Genomic DNA, 23,335 nt, shown 5'->3' with positions numbered 1-23,335 from the left:
TTAGGTCTCCGTTGCTTTTAATTGGTCATTAAGCAGCAGAAAGAGCTCTGGCGGCAGGTCACTGAGCTGCATTATGGTTTTTGAGGCACCTGGTGCCTCTTGTTCCTCTTGCTTCACACCATTAGGTAAGGCTGTTTGTGCTAGAAAGATGCTTAGCCTTGCAGAACACAACCATCTCCCTTGAAAGATGGAGATGTGGAAGAGGCAGAGAAGGGTCGTGGTTTCCCCAGTGTCAGCTGTTACATTCTCTAAGTGCCTGACAACGCTATACTTTGGATTCATAATCAGTTATTTGTCTGAAGCTGATCTCTGTGTGAAGCAGAGTCCCCAAGGGCATATCTACACTCTCACCCAGCTATGGAACAGCCCAGAGCTGCTGGTGTGGGGTGGCCAAAGGGCCTCTAGGGAACAGGGCTCAACTTGCAGTGATGCAGGAATTAGAAGCACAACCAAGGCCAGCTGAATAACTTACCATTGGACAACCTTTACTCTTGGTTAGAAACAAATAGCATACCTTTAAAGCACATGACTTACTCCCAAAGAATCCTGGGAATTGTGATGGGAATTGAGGGTATTGGAAATTGTTGCCCTGTGAGGAATAAACCACAGGTCCCAGGATTCTTTGCAGGAAGTCACGTGCTTTAAAGGCACAGTGTGGATGTGGACATCTCACAAGAAACTGCCACCACCAAGTATGCAAAGAGATAACCAAGCAAATGGCAACCAAGATCCTTTGGGAGAAGCCATCACTGTTAAAGTGGTATGATACTGCTTTAAATGTAAGGTACAGATGTGGCCTGAGACAATGTTAGGAAGAACTTCCTGGAAGTACCAACTGTTCTGACGGTGGAACAGACTACTTTGGAAGGTAACGAACTCGCCATCATTAGCAGCTCTTAGGCAAGGCTAGATGAACACTTGCCATCAATGCTGTTTCAGTATGCTTCCTTCACTTGCACAGGATTGTGCTAGATGCCCTTTGAAGTCCCTTCCATTGCTATAATCCTAAGATTATATTCATCCCTTAACAGTCAGTCACCATCACTCCTGAAGCGTCAGCAAATGCCTGTTATCATGGCTTATCTCACCACAGCAGTTGCTACCACAGTGTTGACTTTTGAGGCCTATCAACTCTTTCCCCCGATTTACATCAACAAGGTGGATGGTTCTGCAAAACAGTGGGGTTACTAAGTAAACAGCAGCCTTCAATAAAAGCGAGGAAGGGAAGTGCTTCAGGAGAACATTGCTGCAAAGTGGCTTCCTGGGATGCATCTGATTGCTGAATGCTTCTCAGTGGCAGGAGACCATAGAAACTTTAATGCCGTGGAAGGTGAGCCCTGTGCAAAATTTGGAATGATCTCAGAAGAAAAGGCAACCATGTCACCTGAAATACTCCTGAAAAAAAGGATTGGGAAATACAGGAAATAGTAGAATGTAAATCAGTCTTAAAGATAACAGCGGAAAGCTTGGGTGACAGGAAATGGAAGTGGAGGATTGTTATATTTAATCTGGAAGTCAAGTTGTGAGGTTGGACTGGAGGAATTCTATGGCTGACTCTTACTCATAATTGTAATTGGAGAACCTCTCTTGGATTTCTTGGATGGAAAGGGAAAGGAATGAATCTGTGCTTCCTGGGTTGAACATTGGGAAAACATCAGCAGAGGGAGGAATAAATGGATATTATTCAGGATTGGACATTGAACTATTATGAGGAATGTTTGCTGGCACAACTGATGGATGGATAGTTGGAAGTCATTTTTATCATTTTCTTCATCTTTGTTATTCTTCTTCTTCTTCTCTCTCTCTCTCTCTCTCTTCTATTATTATTTCCCTTAATATTATTTATTGTTGTATTTGGGTAAGTTTTGCATACATATGAAGGTGGTGGGCCATTTGAAGGACCTTGTGTGAGAGACAAGGGAGGGGAGATCTCACCGGGTGAGAGGCTGAAAGAAGAAAGGGATGCTTCCAGGTGAGAGCTGGGGGGGGGGGGGACGACATCTTTTTCTGTATGGGACAAAAGTTGGGTTACACTTGTGAGAGAGAATCTTGTATTTTAAAAAATATTTCTTCTTCTTTTCTTTTCCTTTTTGTTATTCTTCGTGTGGGTTGGTGTGACTTTTATTGTATTGTGAAAATAATTAATAAAACTTTATTTAAAAATAATGTCTTTAGAGTATATTCATGCCTGTATTAAGTAAGGGGGTTTTATCTGTTCTTGCTGTGTTGTATTTTCATGTTGTGACTTTTATGTTGTAACTCATGTTGGGCTTGGTAACAATGAATGGCAGACGAGAAAGTATGCTAAGCAATAGATAGTAATTAGAGACAGCGGAACATTGCTTTTTTGTAAGCACAATTAGATTGCTTTATTGTAAAATTCTTTATTTCACAATAAAACAGTGTGATAAACCATGCCCTGGCTTATAGATTTACTTATGCATTTCATCTATTTCTCTTTTCTGCACATGAATACCTTCTTTCCTTACATGTTGCTTGCTGAATTTGCTTGGCTTTTTCACTCCCCCTTCCCTCCAGCCCGCTCTTCGGTGTGCTGGGATATAAAAGAAGAGAAGGGAATGATTTCACATTTAATTAGCACAAAATGCATTTGAAAAAGGGCTTTGCAGCTATGTCTTCAGGCCCTTTTGAAACAGCAATACCCACTCAACGGAAGGCAATGTTATTTATTCTGGATTAACAAGCTCCGAGTCCTCTGTAGAGAGAGGCATTGCTTCCTTCCCCCAATCAGTGAACTTGTCATATGCGATTCGTGAGGAGCTCTCCTGGGTGCTGTGACAACCAATTTGCTTGCCACCTTGCCCAATGGCAGGGCTGGAGAACCTGGTGCCCTTCAGATGATGTTGGACTCCAACTCCCATTAGTCCTAACCAGTATGGCCAATGATCAGGGATGATGGGAGCTGTAGTTCAGCTGCAGCTGGAGGGCCAAAAGTGCGATGGGCCTCAGTTACTGCTCGCGCCGACTTGCCCGCTCTCTCTCACATATATTGCCCCCACCTCACTGAACAACCCTTAAAACAAATGCTAACTATCCCAGAGAATCTAGTGGGAGATTTTGGGAGGGGGATAACCAATAAGCTGGAGTCTCAAGCAGGTGTTTTTAAACTAACAATAAAGGTTTATTTTAAAACAAGGTACAGTCGTACCTTGTTTTGCGGCCGGGATCCATTCTGGAGCCCCAGCCACTAGCCGAAAAGGATGCAGGGCAAAGCACAGTGTCTGCACACGCACATGGAGCGGTTTGTGCTTCTGCGCATGCGCAAGCGGCAAACCCAGAAGTAAACCGTTCTGGTACTTCTGGGTTTGCCGAGGACATTCACCAGAATGGACGCTAGACGAAGCAGACGTTTGTCGAGGTATTACTGTATTGTAATACAAGTGGAGAAACTTAGGTTACTTCAGAATCAATATGCTAGTTTGCTGAATTCGTTTCACAGCGGTTTCGGCTTTTTTAGTTTGGTTCCTTTCCGAGGCAGCACTTTCCAACTCCTGAGGTAACTTTCAGTAATAGTCTTAAGGGCTCACAACCCGCCTTCCTTAACTGGGTTTTGGGAGTCTCTTCCTTCCTCAGAAGAGTCTCTCCCCTCCAGACTAGTTAGAGACCTAAGTAGACTGATCCTTTTTCAGCTACTTCTCCTGTCTCTCCCTCAGTCTCCCAGCAAGATCTGGTCCTATTATTCCTGCAGGACACTACACTCAGTCCTTCTCTGTACACTCAGCGTGGATGTTTTCTCCTGAACCAACTCTCCCTCCTCAGCACTCTGTATATTTCAACCTGTCTCCTAACCTAACTCCCAACCTCTCCAACCTCTATTCCAACGCCCTCCACAGCCACAACTCAAAACCAACCTAACTAACTCTCTCCCTCCAAAGCCTCTCCTTTTAAACTCTCCCTCCTGGAACCTCAGAGGCTGCCATTCTTTAACCATTTGCTGGCAGGAGATAAAAGTAAAATGAAATACTTGTGGAACCACAAAAGGTTTCCCAGCCCTGGTTGGGACCAAGACCTGGGCAAAGCTTTAGAATCCACCAGTCTATCTTTTCAACACTGGACATCTCAGTTCTGGATCCACAGAATATTTGGCATACAGATTCCAACATGGAACTCTAACGTTGATTTTTTGTGGGGATGGGGAGAGAAATGTAGATTCTATAAGTCCAGGTGGCCACCACATTCCACATTAGAGCAGTGCCTAAATAATTTCAGAAATATTTTGTGCAACTGTGGAATAAACACAGAAAACAGAAAGCAAAAGCATTAACCTCCACCTGAACAACCATGGTAATGTCTGATGTGTCAGTTTTGCTGCTGGAATAGTGAGATTAATGTAGGTATATTTGTTGTTAAAAGCATCTCAGATGTAGGTGATTTTTGAGTGCAGCGGCAAGCAGCCCCCCTCTTTTTTGCTGCTAATAAATAGAGTTCTTACCATAATAATGCTTTTTAGTAATACCCAAGGGAGAGAGACAGCAAAGTTTCCAAAGTGTTTGGGTGGTGTTATCCAAAGGTTTTTAACAGTGGAATATTTTGTGCTATTTCCAGCAGGCTACAACAAGTAAAGGATGATCATAGATACTGTAGGCACTGAAGTTATTGTCAATTGCTTTTCCGCTGTATTAATTGAGAGTTTTCTGCCATTTGTGCTCTAATGGTCAACCTCATCACTTCATTCCCTTCAGTATCCCTGAATACCCAAGAGCCACCTGCCAAACTTCTACAGCTGCAAGGGGAGAGGTTGTGCTGTCTCATCCCCTCATCCCATGTGGAGACCAGGGCCATCAGCTAAATCTTCAAGAAAATCCCCCAGGGATGTCACAGAGCCAACCAGATTCATCAATCAAAATCAAACTCAGTCCTCCATCTTCAGATTGTAGTAGCGGCCTCATCAGGTAATGACAGCTTTGGCCAACGGGATCTTTTACAGCCAAATTAGTTATTGATAAGCAGGCAACTAAAAGTTTTGAACATATCATTATTTCTTTTGGCCCCAATGCCAGAGGTCAAGTGTCACCTATAAAATAATAAGCACTGGACATTGGCATTTTGACTGCTTTTCAGCTGTCTTTGGAGGATGATTTACAATATAAGCTTAACTCAGCAAGCTGGAGTAAAATTCAGTGAAGAGCCTCATTATACTCAACCTCTGCCCTAATAAAAGGAACTACACTTAAATGGCATTTAGATGGCATTTCACTTCAATTAAACTTCCATATATAAAGTCAAATCTTTCCCCGCAATATTGGTGCTGGAAACCTAGTAAGGCCACATACTTCTACATGGTGGGACCTGCCCATCAGTATCAGAGTTCTGGGATATGATCGGTGTCAAAATTCAGCTAATTACTAAGCAGGCCATTATACAGACCCCATCTGTTCCCTTTCCAAGGGCACAGGAAGGACTGAATGAAGAGTGTCACCATTATAAAAGAACTGATTCTGCATCTCCTAGCTGCAGCACGAATCGCTGGTTCTTAAAAACTAGAAACATCTAGAGGGAATCAACAAAGAGACTTGGTACAACCAGGTGTGGTTTTTAATATTTATGGAGAAACCAGCGTATAAAATACAGTTGAGCTGGGAACAAACTAAGAAAGACAAGTTTCTTAAGGTTCGGCAAATGTTTCATTTTTATATAAATGGTGCTAATGATGTCCAGACTGTTCTGGCAAGATATGCCATTATTCGGAATACTTTATGCCTGCCAACCAGTGCTGATGGTTGATGATGTAGCTTTGGATCCTAGAACCTATAATCTAAATAGGTCCTAAACTCCATAAAAGAACAGAACTGAAAATGTCCTGATTTTTGGCAACAGCATGTTGTTTCCCTGACTGAGCAGTCACTGATTATTCTTTTTCTTTCTTTAAGAAAATGTTGCCCTTTATTTAAGGCATTGCAAGGAGGCCAGGCGCATAGGCCTGGGAGACCTATTGTGGGGGAGTCCCCACAGGGCTGTTCTAGGCTCCCTCTCTGAATTTTCATGATTCATTGGGACGGGGAGGAAGAAAGTAAGCCTCTCTAGCCTCTTTTTCATGGAGATATATAAGAGAAAGCAAGCAGGCAAGACTCTACCCAATTGCTCATTACGGTGTAAATTTGCTCTGGCAAATGAGTGCAAAGGCTCTGGGATGACTGACAAACACTCGACTCTTGTTTTAAATGTGACAAGATTTGTATTTAAGGCAGTTAAATAACTTTGTCTACCTCGCAACCTGTTTTCATGTCCTGCAATGATTTTCGTTAGTCCCCCTAACTACAAAATGTCTGATTATAGATGGGCTTAAATGGAGGCAAGTGAGAGAGAAAATGGCAATGCAAAAGTGGTGTGTCTGTGCAATTAGGAACAAGAGGATGTCTCTGGTAATGGGTGGTGGAGAGAGGACAGGAGATGGCAACAAAGCAATGAAAGGATAAATTAACTCAGAATATCCTTATAGATTCTGCCTTGGAGCTAGCAGCCTCAAGCTGTTTCCTTGGATACTAAGAATCAGTGCAGAACAGCTCATCAGCAATTTGCCACATCCTTTTCTATTGGCTTCCTTTGATTCCTTTTCATTTGGAGCTCGGGAAACGTTAATCAACACTTTTGCCTTCCAGGTTGCAGCCACTGGGCTCTTGGACCTGCCAGGCATGATCTTTTGAAATCCCAAACTAAACTCTAAATCGCTGTGTCTCCCATGAAGTCACAACCCACCCACGACTCCCTTTCCTCTGCCAGGCTGCAGGGATCAAACTAATTGAGTTTCTCAAATTTTGTCTCAGTCCTGGCGTGAATTTTTCATGTACAAGTGCAGAAGGAGAAAATGACTAGCTTTCATGTTGCCACCTGAACTCTAGCGGTTTTCTGAGGCTGCCTCTGAACTTTCTGAAGCGTGTAAGAACTTCTTGTATGTGGCAGCCAAATTGTTAACTGGGATCTAGGTGTTGGAAGCATATTGACTCCTTGTTTTGAAAAAGCTTCATTGGCTTCTGAGTTGTTGCTTTCCAGGTCCAGTTCAAATCATGGGTCATTATGACCTTTCTCACAAGCCTTTATGGTTGCCAAGGGACTTGTACTTGACGTCCAGAGGATAAGCACCCACCATCTATTACACAATGATTTGAGGACCTCCCCACTTTTGCTACAATTGAACATTTTTTTGTTACAAATGACAATTTTGTGTGGATACCTATCTGCATATTTGGATAGTGTATATATCAGCTTGTATGTTTAAATTAAGATGGGTGTGTTGATGGTTTAAAGGTAAAGGTAAAGGGACCCCTGACCGCTAGGTCCAGTCGTGGACGACTCTGGGGTTGCGCACTCATCTTGCTCTATAGGCCGAGGGAGCCAGTGTTTGTCTGCAGACAGCTTCCGGGTCATGTGGCAGCATGACTAAGCCGCTTCTGGTGAACCAGAGCAGCACACGGAAACACCGTTTACCTTCCTGCCAGAGCGGTACCTATTTATCTACTTGCACTTGATGTGCTTTCGAACTGCTAGGTGGGCAGGCGCTGGGACCAAGCAACGGGAGCTCACCCCTTCACGGGGATTTGAACTGCCAACCTTCCGATCAGCAAGCCCTAGGCTCTGTAAATGTGCTGATTTATGAGCACTTAAGCCAAAACATCTGAATATCCAAAGCTGAACTCAATAATGTTCTGACACAAATAGGCAGGAGTTTGGGGTGTTTGGGGGGAATAGGGGGATTATGAACACATCATCAGACAAATAACAATAACATGCTAACAGAAATCATGAATTCATTTCATACAATCATAATTACTTTCCTTTTGTGAGTTCCTAAACTGGTATGCTAGACTGTAGAAGAAGAAACAAAATCTGAAGTATACCCTTTTTATGAAAAAGGGACTTATTGGAATAATGTTATGCATGATAATGAACTAAACTTATTCTGCACTGCTAATTGTGTAGATGCCACAGGTTACAGAAAATCAAAATCAATGTACAAGAAGGCAGCAAGTCAAACAAACTGAAAGGCTGTGTCTTCCTCACATTGTTCCCCCCCCCCATGAGTTGATTTAGCAGTGTCTAGGGACTAATGTGGGACTGACATATAATTTGCACCACACTTCATCACTCCTTCCGAGCCATTCAGTCCTATTCTGTGGCCCAGAATGGCCACAAATGCATTTGATAGTCAACATCCTGCATTATTTGAAGAGCAAAGTTGGCTCGGAGTTTGCCTTTGTCACACTTATCCTGTTTTTCAAGGTACCTTTCTAATTTTCATCCCCTGGTGGCAGCGATGAGTGCAAAACAAAGCCTGCAACTTATAATATGTTCTTTTCTTCAGAATCCAGATAGGCCAGCCAAAATATGGGTGTGTATCTGAATACAGGATTTATTGCCTATTCAGTTTTAAACCAGCTTGGTCCCTTTCAGACCAGGCCAAATGGTTTGGTATCTGGAGTTTTCTTTTTTCCTTGCTTCCTAATTTCCTCCCCAACCGCACAGCTAATGCTAGCCAATGAATAATTTTAAAAATACAGTCATACCTCGGGTTACAGACACTTTGGGTTGCGCAATTTCAGGTTACGCACCGTGCAGAACCTGGAAATACCAGAACGGATTACCTCCGGGTTTCGGCGCTTGCGCATGTGCAGAAACACTAAATCACACTTTATGCATGTGCAGAAGTGCTGAATCGCGAGCTGCGCATGCACAGATGCAGTACTGCGGGTTGCGGATGTGCTTCCTGCACGGATCACGTTCGCAACCCGAGCATCCACTGTATGCAGCTATAGTGAAGTAAAATTGTACAACTGGTGAAAATGAGCAGTGGCTGGTTGTCCCACCTCTCTTGGAGATCTGATGAGTTTCCATTTTGTTTTGTTTTTAATCAGCAGCAAGGGAATCTAATGAAAGATTACTTGTAGAGAACATTTCTGAGAGACTTGAGATTTTTGCTTCATGGTGCTTGACGAAATTGGGGTGTGTGTGTTAGTTTCTTTTGAAGTGGCCCTGAGTGGCCTAATTGCTAGATGGAGTTAAGATGACCATTTTAGCTGCAGGTGCTCATCAGAATTGCAGGGGCAGCCTGACATGTAACACTATCCACTTTTATGTGTGTAAGTTCCTCAGATGCGTCCTCAAGGGAACTGAATAAGGGCCTTGCATAATGCCTGCTTTTATAATCTGCCAAATAGCAAAAAGAAGGCAATGGAGAAAATGCTTCATAATATAATCTCATATCCAGCAGGGAGAAACCTCCTCTATTTTTTGTGTCTATCAGTATTTTATATTTTATTCTTGGTTTTTCCCCTCACCTCTTTTTCTAGAATCTGTCTCCTGAACTCTGAGTTAAGTGACTTTCACTGGACAACTCCTTGTGCACATGCTTCAGTTCCCAGTGTATGAATAGTCATTTGTTAGTTTTCTTCTGAATTTCAATGGCTTCCTTCCTTTAAAGGTAAAGGTAAAGGTACCCCTGCCCATACGGGCCAGTCTTGACAGACTCTAGGGTTGTGCGCTCATCTCACTCTAGAGGCCGGGAGCCAGCGCTGTCCGCAGACACTTTCGGGTCACGTGGCCAGCGTGACAAGCTGCATCTGGCGAGCCAGCGCAGCACACAGAATGCCGTTTACCTTCCCGCTAGTAAGCGGTCCCTATTTATCTACTTGCACCCGGGGGTGCTTTCGAACTGCTAGGTTGGCAGGCGCTGGGACCGAGCAACGTGAGCGCACCCCGCCGCGGGGATTCGAACCGCCGACCTTTTGATCAGCAAGTCCTAGGCACTGAGGCTTTAACCCACAGCGCCACCCGTGTCCCTTTCCTTCCTTTAGTTCTCCTTGAACCTGCCTCCATTGTAAGAAGAAGAAGAGGAAGAAGGGGAGGAGGAGGAGTTTGGATTTGATATCCCGCTTTATCACTACCCTAAGGAGTCTCAAAGCGGCTAACATTCTCCTTTCCCTTCCTCCCCCACAACAAACACTCTGTGAGGTGAGTGAGGCTGAGAGACTTCAGAGAAGTGTGACTAGCCCAAGGTCACCCAGCAGCTGCATGTGGAGGAGCAGGGACACAAACCCGGTTCACCAGATTACGAGTCTATCACTCTTAACCACTACACCACACTCACTCCCAAATGAGTTGGGTGAGGATATGTGCTTCTCTCAAGAGGGCCAGCTCTATCATGAGGCAGAGTGAGGCAGCCACCTTAGGCAACAAATGCTGAGGGGTGGGGAGTGGACTGATTCATGCTACCTCACCAGACCACCCTGAAGGTAGTCTGCGGCACTCATTTGTAGTGGAGATGTTGTTCCATGTTGAAGTAAGCCTCAGCTGTCAGTTTGGTCAGCTTTTATACATAGGATGAGGGGAGGTGCCATCTTTGTCTTCGTCTTAGAAACCAAAATGTATTGGGGCAGCTCTGTCTGTGAAGGACACATTTACTTTGAACCAGGAGAGAGTCCTACATCACCTGTTGAAAATCAGTTTGGGAGTGGGTGGTATGGCTGCAATTTTATTCCACCCAGATAGTGGATTCGTTGCTATGTTATGAAATGAGTATTCAGTAGCATTATTACAGGCTGTAAATTACTGCGGTGGTCAAGGTTGGTTTTTCTTCAGCTCCTCCCACCTTCTGCTCATGTGCACAATTTAGCAATGGAAATCTTGCTCCTCCTCCAGTAGTGGAACCAAGCTAAGATAAGCAGCTAACCACATGCCACAATGTCTCCTCTTTCAGAAACATTAACCCTTAGCTAGAAACATTAGAGAGAAACCTGTCAATCAGCCAGAGGACTTGAAAAAGATGAAGAGATGGCATGAGAAGGAACTGAAGAAGAATGAGATGCGTATTAAATATATCCCTCTACTGTAGAACATTTGGACCAGGGAGGTAAATAAAGATATATATCTATAAAGGATGTGTTTATACAGTTACCGTGCATGATTCATGCCAGAAGAATTGTTAGACTAAATATAGAGATTATTGATAGGGAGCATTGCAGACCTTGACGTAGGAACAACCAGTTCTGGATACAATAAGGTTTAATGGAGATTGGCTGACATGGTCAGAAAAAGTTTCCAAGAACCTCAGAAGAGAAGGTAGGATCCAAAAGGTGAGGACCAAGGGGGTTTGTGGAGTGTAGATGAGAGACTTTGCTACTCTACTAGTCCATATATATTCTGCATTCTGGGATTGTTCGCTTGTTTTAAATTTGGTATGTTTCCAGTTTGGGACGTGGGTGGCGCTCTGGGTTAAACCACAGAGCCTAGGACTTGCCGATCAGAAGGTTGGCGGTTCGAATCCCCGCGACGGGGTGAGCTCCCGTTGCTCCGTCCCTGCTCCTGCCCACCTAGCAGTTCGAAAGCATGTCAAAGTGCAAGTAGATAAATAGGTACCACTCCGGTGGGAAGGTAAACGGCGTTTCTGTGCACTGCTCTGGTTCGCCAGAAGCGGCTTAGTCATGCTGGCCACATAACCCGGAAGCTGTACGCCGGCTCCCTCGGCAGATAAAGCGAGATGAGTGCCGCAACCCCAGAGTCGGTCACGACTGGACCTAATGGTCAGGGGTCCATTTACCTTTACCTATGTCTCCAGTTACAAAAAGAAGAGGAAGAGGAAGAGGAGAAGGAGAAGGAGAAGGAGAAGGAGGCTCCATGGAGGCTGAAAAAATAATGTTGCACAAATACTTTTTGAGGACTTTCTGCTGGAATCCACAATAGTGGTTTGATTAGGTTTCCTTATAGAATATCATACTCAGAGCTGTGTGCATTATCCATACCAACTGCCATCAATCAGATACCAACAGTGCATGACCTATTCAAGTAGGGAGTTAGAAAGGATTCATTAAGAATAATCAGTAACTATCTATCTGGAAGAGATGGAACACAAAAGAGGACCTCAGCCACTGACCTAGCTTTTATTGACAAAATTCAACAAACAGCTCTCGCTGCTGAGATTTCTGTTCACATCAAGTCCAAGCTATACAGAAAATTACTTTGTGCTGAAAATTGCACAAATAGCATCAGGGTGAAAGCAAAATATATCCACCAGGCATGGCCCAATGGCCTCCTTGTAAGATCTGCAATTTGTATTATTTGTACATATAATACATGCAAATTTCCTGTAACCCATGGCCATAGTTTTGTGTGTGCAATGTTCCCTAGAGAGAAAAAACTTATCTGTGCACTAACTACATTGCACAAGTAATCAGAATAATAAAGTTGACTTTAAAGCCTTTCCTCTCTCTTAGCATAATAATAATAATAATAATAATAATAATAATAATAATAATTATTATTATTATTATTATTATTATTATTATTATTATTATTATTTATTTATACCCCGCCCATCTGGCTGAGCTTCCCCAGCCACTGTGGGTGGCTTCCAAAAGAATATTAAAATACTGTGATACATCAAACATTAAAAGCATCCCTAAACAGGGCTGCCTTCAGATGTCTTCTAAAAGTCTGGTAGTTGTTGTTCTCTTTGACATCTGGTGGGAGGGCGTTCCACAGGGAGGGCACCACTACCGAGAAGGCCCTCTGCCTGGTTCCCTGTAACTTGGCTTCTCACAGTGAGGGAACCTCCAGAAGGCCCTCGGTGCTGGACCTCAGTGTCTGGGTAGAACGATGGGGGTGGAGACGCTCCTTCAGGTATACTGGACCGAGGCCGTTTAGGGCTTTAAAGGTCAGCACCAACACTTTGAATTGTGCTCGGAAACGTACTGGGAGCCAATGTAGGTCTTTCAAGACCAGTGTTATATGGTCTCGGCGGCCGCTCCCAGTCACCAGTCTGGCTGCTGCGTTCTGGATTAGTTGTAGTTTCCAGGTCACCTTCAAAGGTAGCCCCACGTAGAGTGCATTGCAGTAGTCCAAGCGGGAGATAACCAGAGCATGCACCACTCTGGCGAGACAATCCGCGGGCAGGTAGGGTCTCAGCCTGCGTACCAGATGGAGCTGGTACACAGCTGCCCTGGGCACGGATTTAACCTGTGCCTCCATGGACAGCTGTGAGTCCAAAATGACTCCCAGGCTGCACACCTGGTCCTTCAGGGGCACAGTTACCCCATTCAGGACCAGGGAATCCTCCACACCTGCCCGCCTCCTGTCCCCCAGAAACAGTACTTCTGTCTTGTCAAGATTCATCTCAAGTCCAACTTGACATATTGTCCTATTTTGCAATAACCAAGATGTAAAAACATGGACTTTGCCCCCCATAAAAGCTCATTCCTAAACACTGTGGGTTTGCACTGTGGTACTGTATATGCCATAGAAAAACACCCTTGTTTTGCATCATATACATTAAATATTATGTAGGGTCCTCATTTTATGGTCTTCAGGTTATTAAAAAGCCTTACATATTTTCTAAACTATTTTGGATGAATGAAATTGACTGTACACACAATTTCAGCAAACAAATAACACACACTGGGTATCTTTTATTATACAGACCAAAAGCATCTGCTATACATCATTATTGTTTCTGTTTCTACCATCATAAGTTGATTGATTTATTGTAGGCATGATAACAGAAGTGGGTCCTATGAAGAAAATAATCTGCTCACTCTAGGAAAGCAAATCAAACGGACAAATTGGCAAACCTATTGACTGGCTACTGTTGTTTTGGCAGTGAGTAGGGGGGGATATTGTGAGATACAAGAATTTATTTTTAGGTCTAAACTTGTGTGATTAAGAGTGCAATCATATGCATGTTTACTCAGAAATAACTCCCAATGTGTTCAGTTGGGCCTATTCTCACATTAAGTATGCACAGATTGAAGCATAAGCAATGAAGATACAATACAGTACAAATAAGTTTTATGGACAGAATAATGTGATTCTTTGGACAGACAAAGCAAGCATAAGACTTAAGATTCCTAAACCCACCATGAACTTTATTCACAACCCGTCAAAGCCAGTTGGAACCATGAGTTGTTGGACTCAAATCTAGATCTGGAGAGTGTACGGCCCACTCTGGGTGCCCAAGATCAGAGATGGGGAACCTGTGGCTCTCCACATGTTCCTGGACTCCAGCTCCCATCATCCCTGGCCATTAGCCATGTTGCCTGGGGTTGATGGGAACTGAAACGCAACATCATCTAGAGCAGTGCTATTTTTCTAGAAAAAGAGGTGCCAGAACTTACCATGAACACTTCCCTTGTTCTTTTAGAATGGCAATGGTACCGGAACTGAGTTCCGGTGAGTTCTGGCTGGGAGGAAAAGCCCTGATTAGGGACCACAGATTTCCCATCTCTACACTGAAGGATGGAAGTTAGAATCTGTAGTACGTACAGTATGTACACACACACACACACACACACACACACACAGAGAGAGAGAGAGAGAGAGAGAGAGAGAGAGAGACAGACAGACAGACAGACAGACAGACTTTATAAGATTCATATTTGCTGGCAGTGAAGGGACTAAACTCTACTGCTCCTGAAGGGGGCTTTGTGACTTGAGCACAGAGAGATCATGGTTTACCCGTGTAACAGATTCCAGAGGTTTCCTATTCAAAGTCCAAAGTCCTTGACACAATCAACCAGCCAGTCTCATTTTCTGATGTAGTAATCCTTCTCTTCTTCCTTTAGGCTATAGAACCCCATTCCCCAGGCCCCTGTAATACGTACACTGGTGAGTCCAGATTCCCAGTACAGTAATTGCTTGATCAGCTAATCTCTTCAATGGAGTTTTACCTTAATTCATTTATTTACTTATTAAATTTGTATAATGCCAGTTGAATAGTGGGTAGACATGGCAGACGACACAGCGATTTCTCCAAAGCAGCTCTTTATTTTGTAAGCTGGAACAGAACTGAACAGCAAACAGCTCAGCCGGCCTGCTTTTATAGGCAGCCGGCTGTCAACATTGTAGCAACAACAACCCAGGGTTTCCCGCCTAAAATAACTGACGTGGACCTGAGTGAAAACTATCTACAGTATCCCCCTGCTGGCCCAGGGTGAGAACTTCAGTACATAACAATGCCCTTCCTCCGAAGATCACAGGGCAGTTCACAACATAAAAATACAAAATGAGAACACAAAATGCACAACAATGAAAACAAACCAATAACTGAAGCCACTTTAAAAATGTGCAAAATGAAATGAAGACACCTTCCAGTGCTGTTCTCTGCATGTACTTCATGCTCAGTGCACTGTGAGCTTTGCCTTGCAGAGTCTCCGATAGTGCAATGGCTTCTGGTGGAGAAGGGAGCAACAAACAATAAAATATCGTTGGCTGGAGCCATCTGCTGGTTCTTGTGTTTTCAGCCACTATCTTTTGTTCTTAAAACCTTACATCCTTCAGTTGCCAAGGAATTCATCCTTTGGTTAGAGCCTAGAGAAAAGGCACTTTACTAAGTGACATTGAAAGTGATGAAAGGGTTGGTGACTCTCTCTTGGCGACTCAGCTGCTCTGCCTCAGCCCATGTCTGGATGGGGATTTGACAGCAGCTAGAGGCCCTGGCGTGCGTGGGCTCACTGACGTGTATCACCTCTGTCAGATCCGCTTCCAAGATGCTCACTGTGTGAGTCACCTGTGCCACATGAACCTTGTTGGTCACTCTTTTGTGCAAGAGGCAACTGAAGATCTTCTTGAATCCCTTACGGAAATGTTTGGATACCAGAGCGTAGACGATGGGGTTGACACATGAGTTGGCGTATGAAATCAGGTGGGAGAGGATTCTGAGCACGTAGGTCGCGTTGTTCAGTGGGAAGTAGCCAAACCAAAAGCAGAGGATGACCAAGTGATGGGGCAGCCAGCAAAGGCAGAAGAGAACAGCCACAATTATGATCATCCGCGTGACCTTGCGCTTGCCCTTCTTGGAATCAGACATGTCTTTAATGGGGTCCACCGATGTCCAGAGGTAACGGATGGTCCTCACGTAGGTGAGGCTCAGAATCAGCACAGGAATGACATAGCTGAAGGCAAAAGTGCAGAGGTCCATAACTTTGCGCTGAGAGACTTTCCAGATGGGATGGCAGACGGTAACATTGGCCACCTGAAACTCCTGGTAGTAACTGATGTAAGGTCCGGAGAAGATGAAGGAAAGGCCCCAGATGAGACAAATGGCGGTGAGGGCATTCCTGGGTGTTCGCAGTTCTCTTGAATGCAAAGGGTACCTTATGGCCAGATATCTAGGAAGGCAAAAGTAAAGCAAGAGAAGGTCACGATGCTGAGGTGGTAGCAGCATTTAAATCAAATCAAATCTAGTAAATACTGTATGTGGGAAGAAACCAAAGTTACAGGGCGTGGTTATGATGATAAATGCGATAACCAAAATAATGTCTTGAATGTTGGAGAAGTTTCTCCCTGTGATGAAATGGCAGCACCAGAGTCCACTATCATACAATCGAGCTCCTTAACTCAGTATGTGGAAACAACAAAGAGTCTTGTGGCACCTTAAAGACTAGCAAATTTTTTATGCCTTAAGTTTCTGTTGACAAATTTCCAGTTTGTTGGATGCATGAAGTGTTTTGTGTGTGTGTGTGTGTGTGTGTGTGTGTGTGGATAGATTGTGGGAAAATGAAATGTAGAATAGTACAGATGGTGATAATTGCAACACACAAAGTTGTTGTTGATAGCTCTGGCACTGGAGAGCCAATTAACGTGGAATGCAATTTTTATTTTTTTAAAAACAAATTTTAAAAATTCACCTTAGTATTCAGCTAGTTTTGCTAAGAGTAGACCCACTGAAATTAAGGGACCTAACTCAATCATGTTCATTAATATCAATGGGTCTACTTTGAGTAAAACTTAGCTACATACCACCCAGTGTCCCAATTTAGTCTGTAATATCAACAACATTTTTTTTACATAGTCAATATTAATAAAGTAATTATCAGTGTCTTTATTTTTATTCTTTGTATTTCTCTTCCTCCACCCTCTGCATTTCATTTCCTTCTAACCTCACTATATGCACATACCTGTAACACAGGATATTATTTCATATATGAATGTGACTAACAGGTTTTCATAATCGTGTAATATACAGCTGCACTTACCAAGCAGCTAGGATACATTGAGGTTCCCCAAAGAATATGCTCTTTAAACAGCCTGGGGGTAGTTATTTCAGAGAAACCCTTCTTTATCTCCCCCCTCCCCATTTTTTATTTTCAATTTACAACATAACTTCACCAGCAACAAAATGCTTTCACATTACAATTTTCTTCTTTTTTTTTTAACCAAAACCATATGAGCAACATAGATTCTCATATCAAAAATTTCATTTACTTTTGTCATTGTAAGAACACGGACTGCATATATTTGGAGGGACACCCAATATTTGGGTGCAAATATTGGAGTTAAATTTTAGGACAGGTTACCTCAACAAAAGGAGTCGGGAAGCCTTTGGACATGTGTTGACATGTGAAATAAAAGAATGCCAAATCTCACAATCTACCTGCCTGTGGCTCTGTGACTCTGTGACTGTGGTCTGTATAGTATTGGGATAATTTGTTTGAAGGGAATTCTCGATGTAAGGGCATAGACAAGATGACCCTTGTGATGCTGTTATTCTGGGGCCCCTCCTTTGTCTAGACAATGTTTCCTTTTTGGATCCATTGTCCTGGATTTGAAAAACACTAAGTATATTGATGGAACAGTGAGAAAGTTACGAAACAAAGTTTTACATGCATGCAAGGAAGTGGGAGGCAGGGAATCGTTAGCAGCTGCGGAGATATTGAAACTCTATAGTGACTCTAAAAGTCCAAACTCGCCCCCCCCCCCCGTTCCCCAACTGCTTGCTCACCTGTCTAGGGATACAGTTGTGAGGGTGAAGCTGCTGGCATACATGGTCAGGTAGATGAAGAAATGAACAGCTTTGCACATGAGTGGCCCAAAGATCCAGTCATCCAGGGTGTAGATGGTGGCCTGGAAGGGCACGCAGAAGACTATAAAGCACAGGTCGGCCACTCCCAGATTGAGGATGAAGAGGTTAGTGGTGTTGTTGACTTGCCTGTTCCTCAGCAGCACTGCCAGCACCAGAGAGTTGCCCACAGTGCCTACCAGAAAAATCAGAGAATACGCTAGAGGAATGAGGATAGACACCAGATGCCAACAGCTGCTCTCGCTGCTTCCTGAAGAGTTTAGCTGGGGCAATGTTCTGTTCATCTTGGAAGCAAGTTGCATGCCCTGATTAGGGAAGAGACGATGGAGAAAGGCTTAGCCAGGAGGAGACAGATGGCTTCTGTTTGGAAGTCAACTTTTCTTCTAAGAAATTGTTTCCATCATAGCAGATCTTTTGCACAGCGACTCTCCTCTTTGCAGTCCTTCAGCTCAGCCCAAGTCCCATTCACAGATGCTGGACTTCTGCCTGCCATCAAGTTTTTTTAAAAAAACGGTACTGTACTGTTAAAGCTCCAAGTTTATTTCCTTTCCCAGCAAACAGATTCCGACTTTGTATGGCGCTGGAGTGCCTTTCAGACAGCTGCCTTTTCTCTGAAGGGAAGCCCTCGCTGGCAGCCACTCTTGTAGGTGTGCGAAGCTGAAGGACTAAACTTCTTGCCAGTTGCGCTTTTATGGGCGTTTTAATATAGCGCTCAGTGCGTTCTGAATCCATGCTATGCTTGGGGGACTAATATAGTCAAGCCTGCCTCTTGTTTCCAGGGAGACAAACAGCTAAAATAAAAGGAAATGGTATCTATGGAAACACAGACCCCTCCCTACATACATACTACACACACTGAACATTCAGAGTGTTTGCAAGTCTGGGGCTTGCCATGTGCTTTTGGAAGAACGGAAGGATTGCTTTAGTGATAAATAAATTGACATTCCTTTGCTGATAACTTCATACTGCAAAGGGATGAACTGTTGCTCAACCCTTCGTTGGTGCATCAGGGAAGGGGCAGAATCTTCCAAGATATGTAAGAGCTAGTGGTGCACACATTAACAGCTACCACATGCAACCGGCTCAGATATTTACACATATCTTGCTGAATGTAGCGGCTGAAAAATGTGCCACCATGCTCATGCGAATCACCGTCAGCAGTGGAGAATCTGCAGTCCAGAATACAGAATGCTGGAGGCATGAGTCCCAGCCAGTGTGGTGTAGTGGTTAAGAGCGGTAGACTCGTAATCTGGGGAACCGGGTTCGCTTCCCTGCTCCTCCACATGCAGCTGCTGGGTGACCTTGGGCTAGTCACACTTCTCTGAAGTCTCTCAGCCCCACTCACCTCACAGAGTGTTTGTTGTGGGGGAGGAAGGGAAAGGAGAATGTTAGCCACTTTGAGACTCCTTTGGGTAGTGATAAAGCAGGATATCAAATCCAAACCCTTCTTCTCTTCTTCAGTAGAATGAAGGTGGTAGACCCTCCTTTATTTGAAGATTATAAGCAGAGGTTGGATGAGCATCTGTCATGGATTCCTGAATTGCATGGGGTTGGACTAGATGACCCGTGGAAACTCCCTTCCAGAATGCTTACTGTTGAGGATTTAGAATTTAACAAAGATCATGCTTAGACTGATGAGGAACAGTGCTAATAAAACATCATATCATTTCTTGTGTGTGGAGGAAGAATGTGAACATAATGACCTGATGTTTCTGGGCTCTTCTCCAATTTTTCCAAAGCAATGTTTATATTTCTTAGAAGAAACTGTCTCCCTGTCTCCTGCACTGAGTACATCCATAAGTTCATCTTCCTCCAGTTCTTCCAAATCCCATGGTGTTCCCAGGCTGAGCGACTGTAAAATATGATTTGCTTCTTTCTTCATTGATGGCAGAATGAGTAATACCAGCATCCTCTACACAGAGAGAAAATGGGAAGCCTTGGCGATAAGAGTATTTGAGCTGCCTACAATTTCTCTGTTCTCAGTATTTCTGTACTAAAAACCTTGCAGCACCACATTATCATCATCATCATCATCATCATCATCATCATCATTATGTTCTGCCCCCTTTCTCTTTGACACTTTCCGTAAATTTGTATTTAATGAGAAAGTTGTCAGAGCAAATAATAACATCATGAGGGAATGAGGATTGGCTGTTGCTCTCCAGGGTCTCAGGCAGAAAAAAATGTATTTCCCAGCCCCTGCTACCTAATAGCTTTAACTGGAAATGGCAAAGATTGAAATGGCAGTGGCTTTTCTGCATGCAAACTAAGTGCTCCACCACTGAGGCACAACACACCATTTTTTGTATGCCAAAGCACCAAATTAGAATAATGGCAAAGTCCCATACAGAGGCACCCTCATCAGAACAGATTGGGCTGCTGCTGCCACATAGCTGCTAACTTGCGTACCATATGGTGTGCTCTCTACTCTGTGGAATAAGGGTGGTAATGATTTTGGCTATAAGCACTTTATTGGTCAAATCCAGCAAGATCTGTGACATGGAATAGAAGGGAGAGGCTATCTGTAGACTAGGAGTCTCCAACCTTTTTTTGGTCCAGGGGCATTTTGGGAATTTTGAAAAGGCATGGACAGCACCAGTCAGAAAATGGTTGCCACCAGCAGTGTAGCCAAGAACAAAATGGATGCCAACTCCAGAGGAGCAGAAAAGAAAAGAAAATCAGTTCAAATATGAGAAGATCCATTCATTTTGTTGTTGTTGTTAGCAAAATATGTTTGAAAAACTTTCTTCTTTGCCAGACACAATTAAGTCTTAGTTGTTATATTGTCTGTCACTGCTGGCAATTACAGCTAGAAAATAAAAGGTAACTGAATCCTGGGATAATTTAGAATTATTACAGCCAGCCACACACTTGAATTGTCACAAATAAAAAGACATACTTAATGATGGCTTTCAAGCTGTTTTTGTTGTTTTTATTAATTTCGTGAAATAGAAAAGAAGTACATGGAAAATTACAGAAAATACCAAGTATGGAGTGTATGAGGAGATAATAAGAATGTTTCTGCTTTTCTGTACTGAGCTGTCTCCTACCCAAACAACTTTGAAACAGTCCTTGATTTGGGCCAGGCATGGTGCTGGTGCTGCTACTGGTGGGGAGTGATGAAAATAAGGATATATCTGGAGCGAACCCCATCACCATATATAACAACTTGGGAACAATCAGAAAAAGTAATGATATTGATACCTCTGCACTCTACCCTGACTACAATTCCCATAGTTCCCGGTGAAGAGGAACTGATGGTTAAACCACTCTTGGAATTGTACCCCTCAGAGGGGGTATAAAGGTCTCCTAAAAACTCTCAGCACTCTTAATAAATGATGGTGTCCCAGATGAACTCAACTATTGTGTATGGTTGCAGGGTTGCAGGTGCTCCTATAGGAGAGGTGTCCCAAGTTGTTAGGGTGTTATGTACTAAGCTTGGATCCTAGAACAATAGGCAAGTAGGATCCTAGAATGCAACAACTGATTGGATTGCAGGAGAAGACCAATCAGGCTCCAGGAGAATGTTAATCAGCCTATTAGGCTGGTAGGATCATAGAATGCAACAACTGATTGGCCTGCAGGAAAAGACCAATCAGGCTCCAGGAGGGAAGCAGAATCAGCCAATCAGACGGGACTCATTCTGTAAATAAGGTACAGTGGTACCTCGGGTTACATACGCTTCAGGTTACAGACGCTTCAGGTTACAGACTCCGCTAACCCAGAAATAGTACCTCGGGTTAAGAACTTTGCTTCAGGATGAGAACAGAAATTGTGCTCCGGCAGCGCGGCGGCAGAGGGAGGTCCCATTAGCTAAAGTGGTGCTTCAGGTTAAGAACAGTTTCAGGTTAAGAATGGACCTCCGGAACGAATTAAGTTCTTAACCAGAGATACCACTGTATATAAAAGCCTGAGGTTTAGGGGGCAATTCAATCACTGTTTTACAAGCTGCAATAAAGAGCATGAAATCGCTATAGGACTCCGAGTATATTTCAGGTCACATCATGTTGTAGACTGCTGTTGAACTGCTGAGAGCCATTGGGTTGCAGGGGACAGGGGCATATACTGCTTGAATGTAGAAGACTAGTTCAGATCCTGGTTTGTCTATGAAACCTTCTGAGCAAGTCACTGTTTTTGTGAAGTTAAGGTTCCCATCCAGCTTATTGTTCTTTGAACCTAGCAAGTGGACACATCTCAGCCACCATTCCCTTTGAAAACAGGTATCACACAAGGTCATTTTAGGAACTTGAGGTATAAAATCAGAAATGGAACAGTCATGTGGAAAGAAATCTTTTCATTCCTGTCATCACACAATATAGCACTGAATATTTGAAAACATCCACTGGAGGCAGAAAATCAGCCTGCATCAATTTTTCTATTAGGAACTACAAAAAACAAAAGAAAAGAAAAGCTGAAAGTGTTCAGGAGCCACAACAAAAGCCCTTGTGGATTTAAGCGAGCTGCACAGAAATAGAGGTGACACAAGAGAAATGAGCTGCAGCAGAATTTTACTAATTCTTTATTAATATTAAAGTGCATTTCCCCCAGGGCAGAAGGAAGGATGTGTGCGCCTTGATGCCACTCTCATTTTAAAATGCAGTGCAAATGGGAAATATATTAGCGAAAATAGCAGTTATGAATGTGATGTATTTTACTGGGCAGAGAAAAACCCTCCTATAAGGTCATCGTGACAATTCAATTTTTAAAAAATATGTCTGGAGAAGAAATCTAATTTACTGCTGAGAGACTCACATTCTGAAAAGACGATGAAAATGGATTGAACAAGTTGGAGCCTGTGAAGAGTCCAAGGAGAGTCCAATTTCCCCCTCCACATGTGGCTGTTTCACTGACAAAGAAAACCCAAAGGTCCTAGCACACAGTTAAACTATGGAACTCACTCCCACAGGAGACAATTTAGGCTACCAACTTTGATGGCTTTAAAAAAAGGATTAGACAAATCCATGGTCTAATGGCTACTAGCCATGATGGCTATGTTCTGCCCCCACAGGTGGAGGTAGTAATGCTTTTGAATAGCAGTTACTGGAAACTGCAAGAGGGGAGAGTGCGCTTGAGGGTTTCCCACAGGTGCCTGCTTGGCCACTGTGAGAACAGAATGCTGGACTAGATGGGTCATTGGTCTGATCCAGCATGCTCCTTTCAAGGGGGAATTACACTCCAGTAACACATGTCAACAGAACACACGTACTCAGAGCCCTGCTCTCCTTCCCCTTCATTTGGGGTTGAAGGGAAAAACCCGTTCGCCACCAACCAGATCTTTGTGCAGTGAAATGTCCACTGGAGGACCCTGGAAGGCCACAATCATAGCCAGAGAACTGCCTAGTAAGTATGCTTAACACATGGGCAGGGAGGCGACCTGTGACCCTGCACTCCAGCTCCCATCAGCCATGACCAGTGCCATGCTGGCCTAAGCAGCTCTTATCACAGACATTGTAACTCATGATCTCCTCTCCTCTCTCTCAGCACTTCAGTACTCTAAACATAAACCTTTATGGGTGTAAGAGGGAATCATGT

The 23,335-nt window shown here is 43.6% G+C and overlaps 1 protein-coding gene across 1 annotated transcript; it reads right to left on the bottom strand.

The window, feature by feature from the left end:
* Positions 1 to 14,749: 14,749 nt before the first annotated feature.
* GALR2 (galanin receptor 2) lies at positions 14,750 to 18,554 on the bottom strand. Its single transcript, XM_028721009.2, has 2 exons — positions 17,726 to 18,554; positions 14,750 to 16,112 (listed from the first exon to the last, which is right to left on the bottom strand). The coding sequence occupies exons 1-2, from the start codon at positions 18,103 to 18,105 to the stop codon at positions 15,332 to 15,334; spliced, it is 1,161 nt and encodes a 386-aa protein (XP_028576842.2). The 5' UTR covers positions 18,106 to 18,554; the 3' UTR covers positions 14,750 to 15,331.
* Between the last annotated feature and the right edge of the window lie 4,781 nt (positions 18,555 to 23,335).

This window comes from Podarcis muralis, chromosome 2 (genome assembly GCF_964188315.1).
Source record: "Podarcis muralis chromosome 2, rPodMur119.hap1.1, whole genome shotgun sequence".
Lineage (NCBI taxonomy): Eukaryota > Metazoa > Chordata > Lepidosauria > Squamata > Lacertidae > Podarcis > Podarcis muralis.
This window is presented reverse-complemented; position numbering and strand designations above follow the sequence as displayed.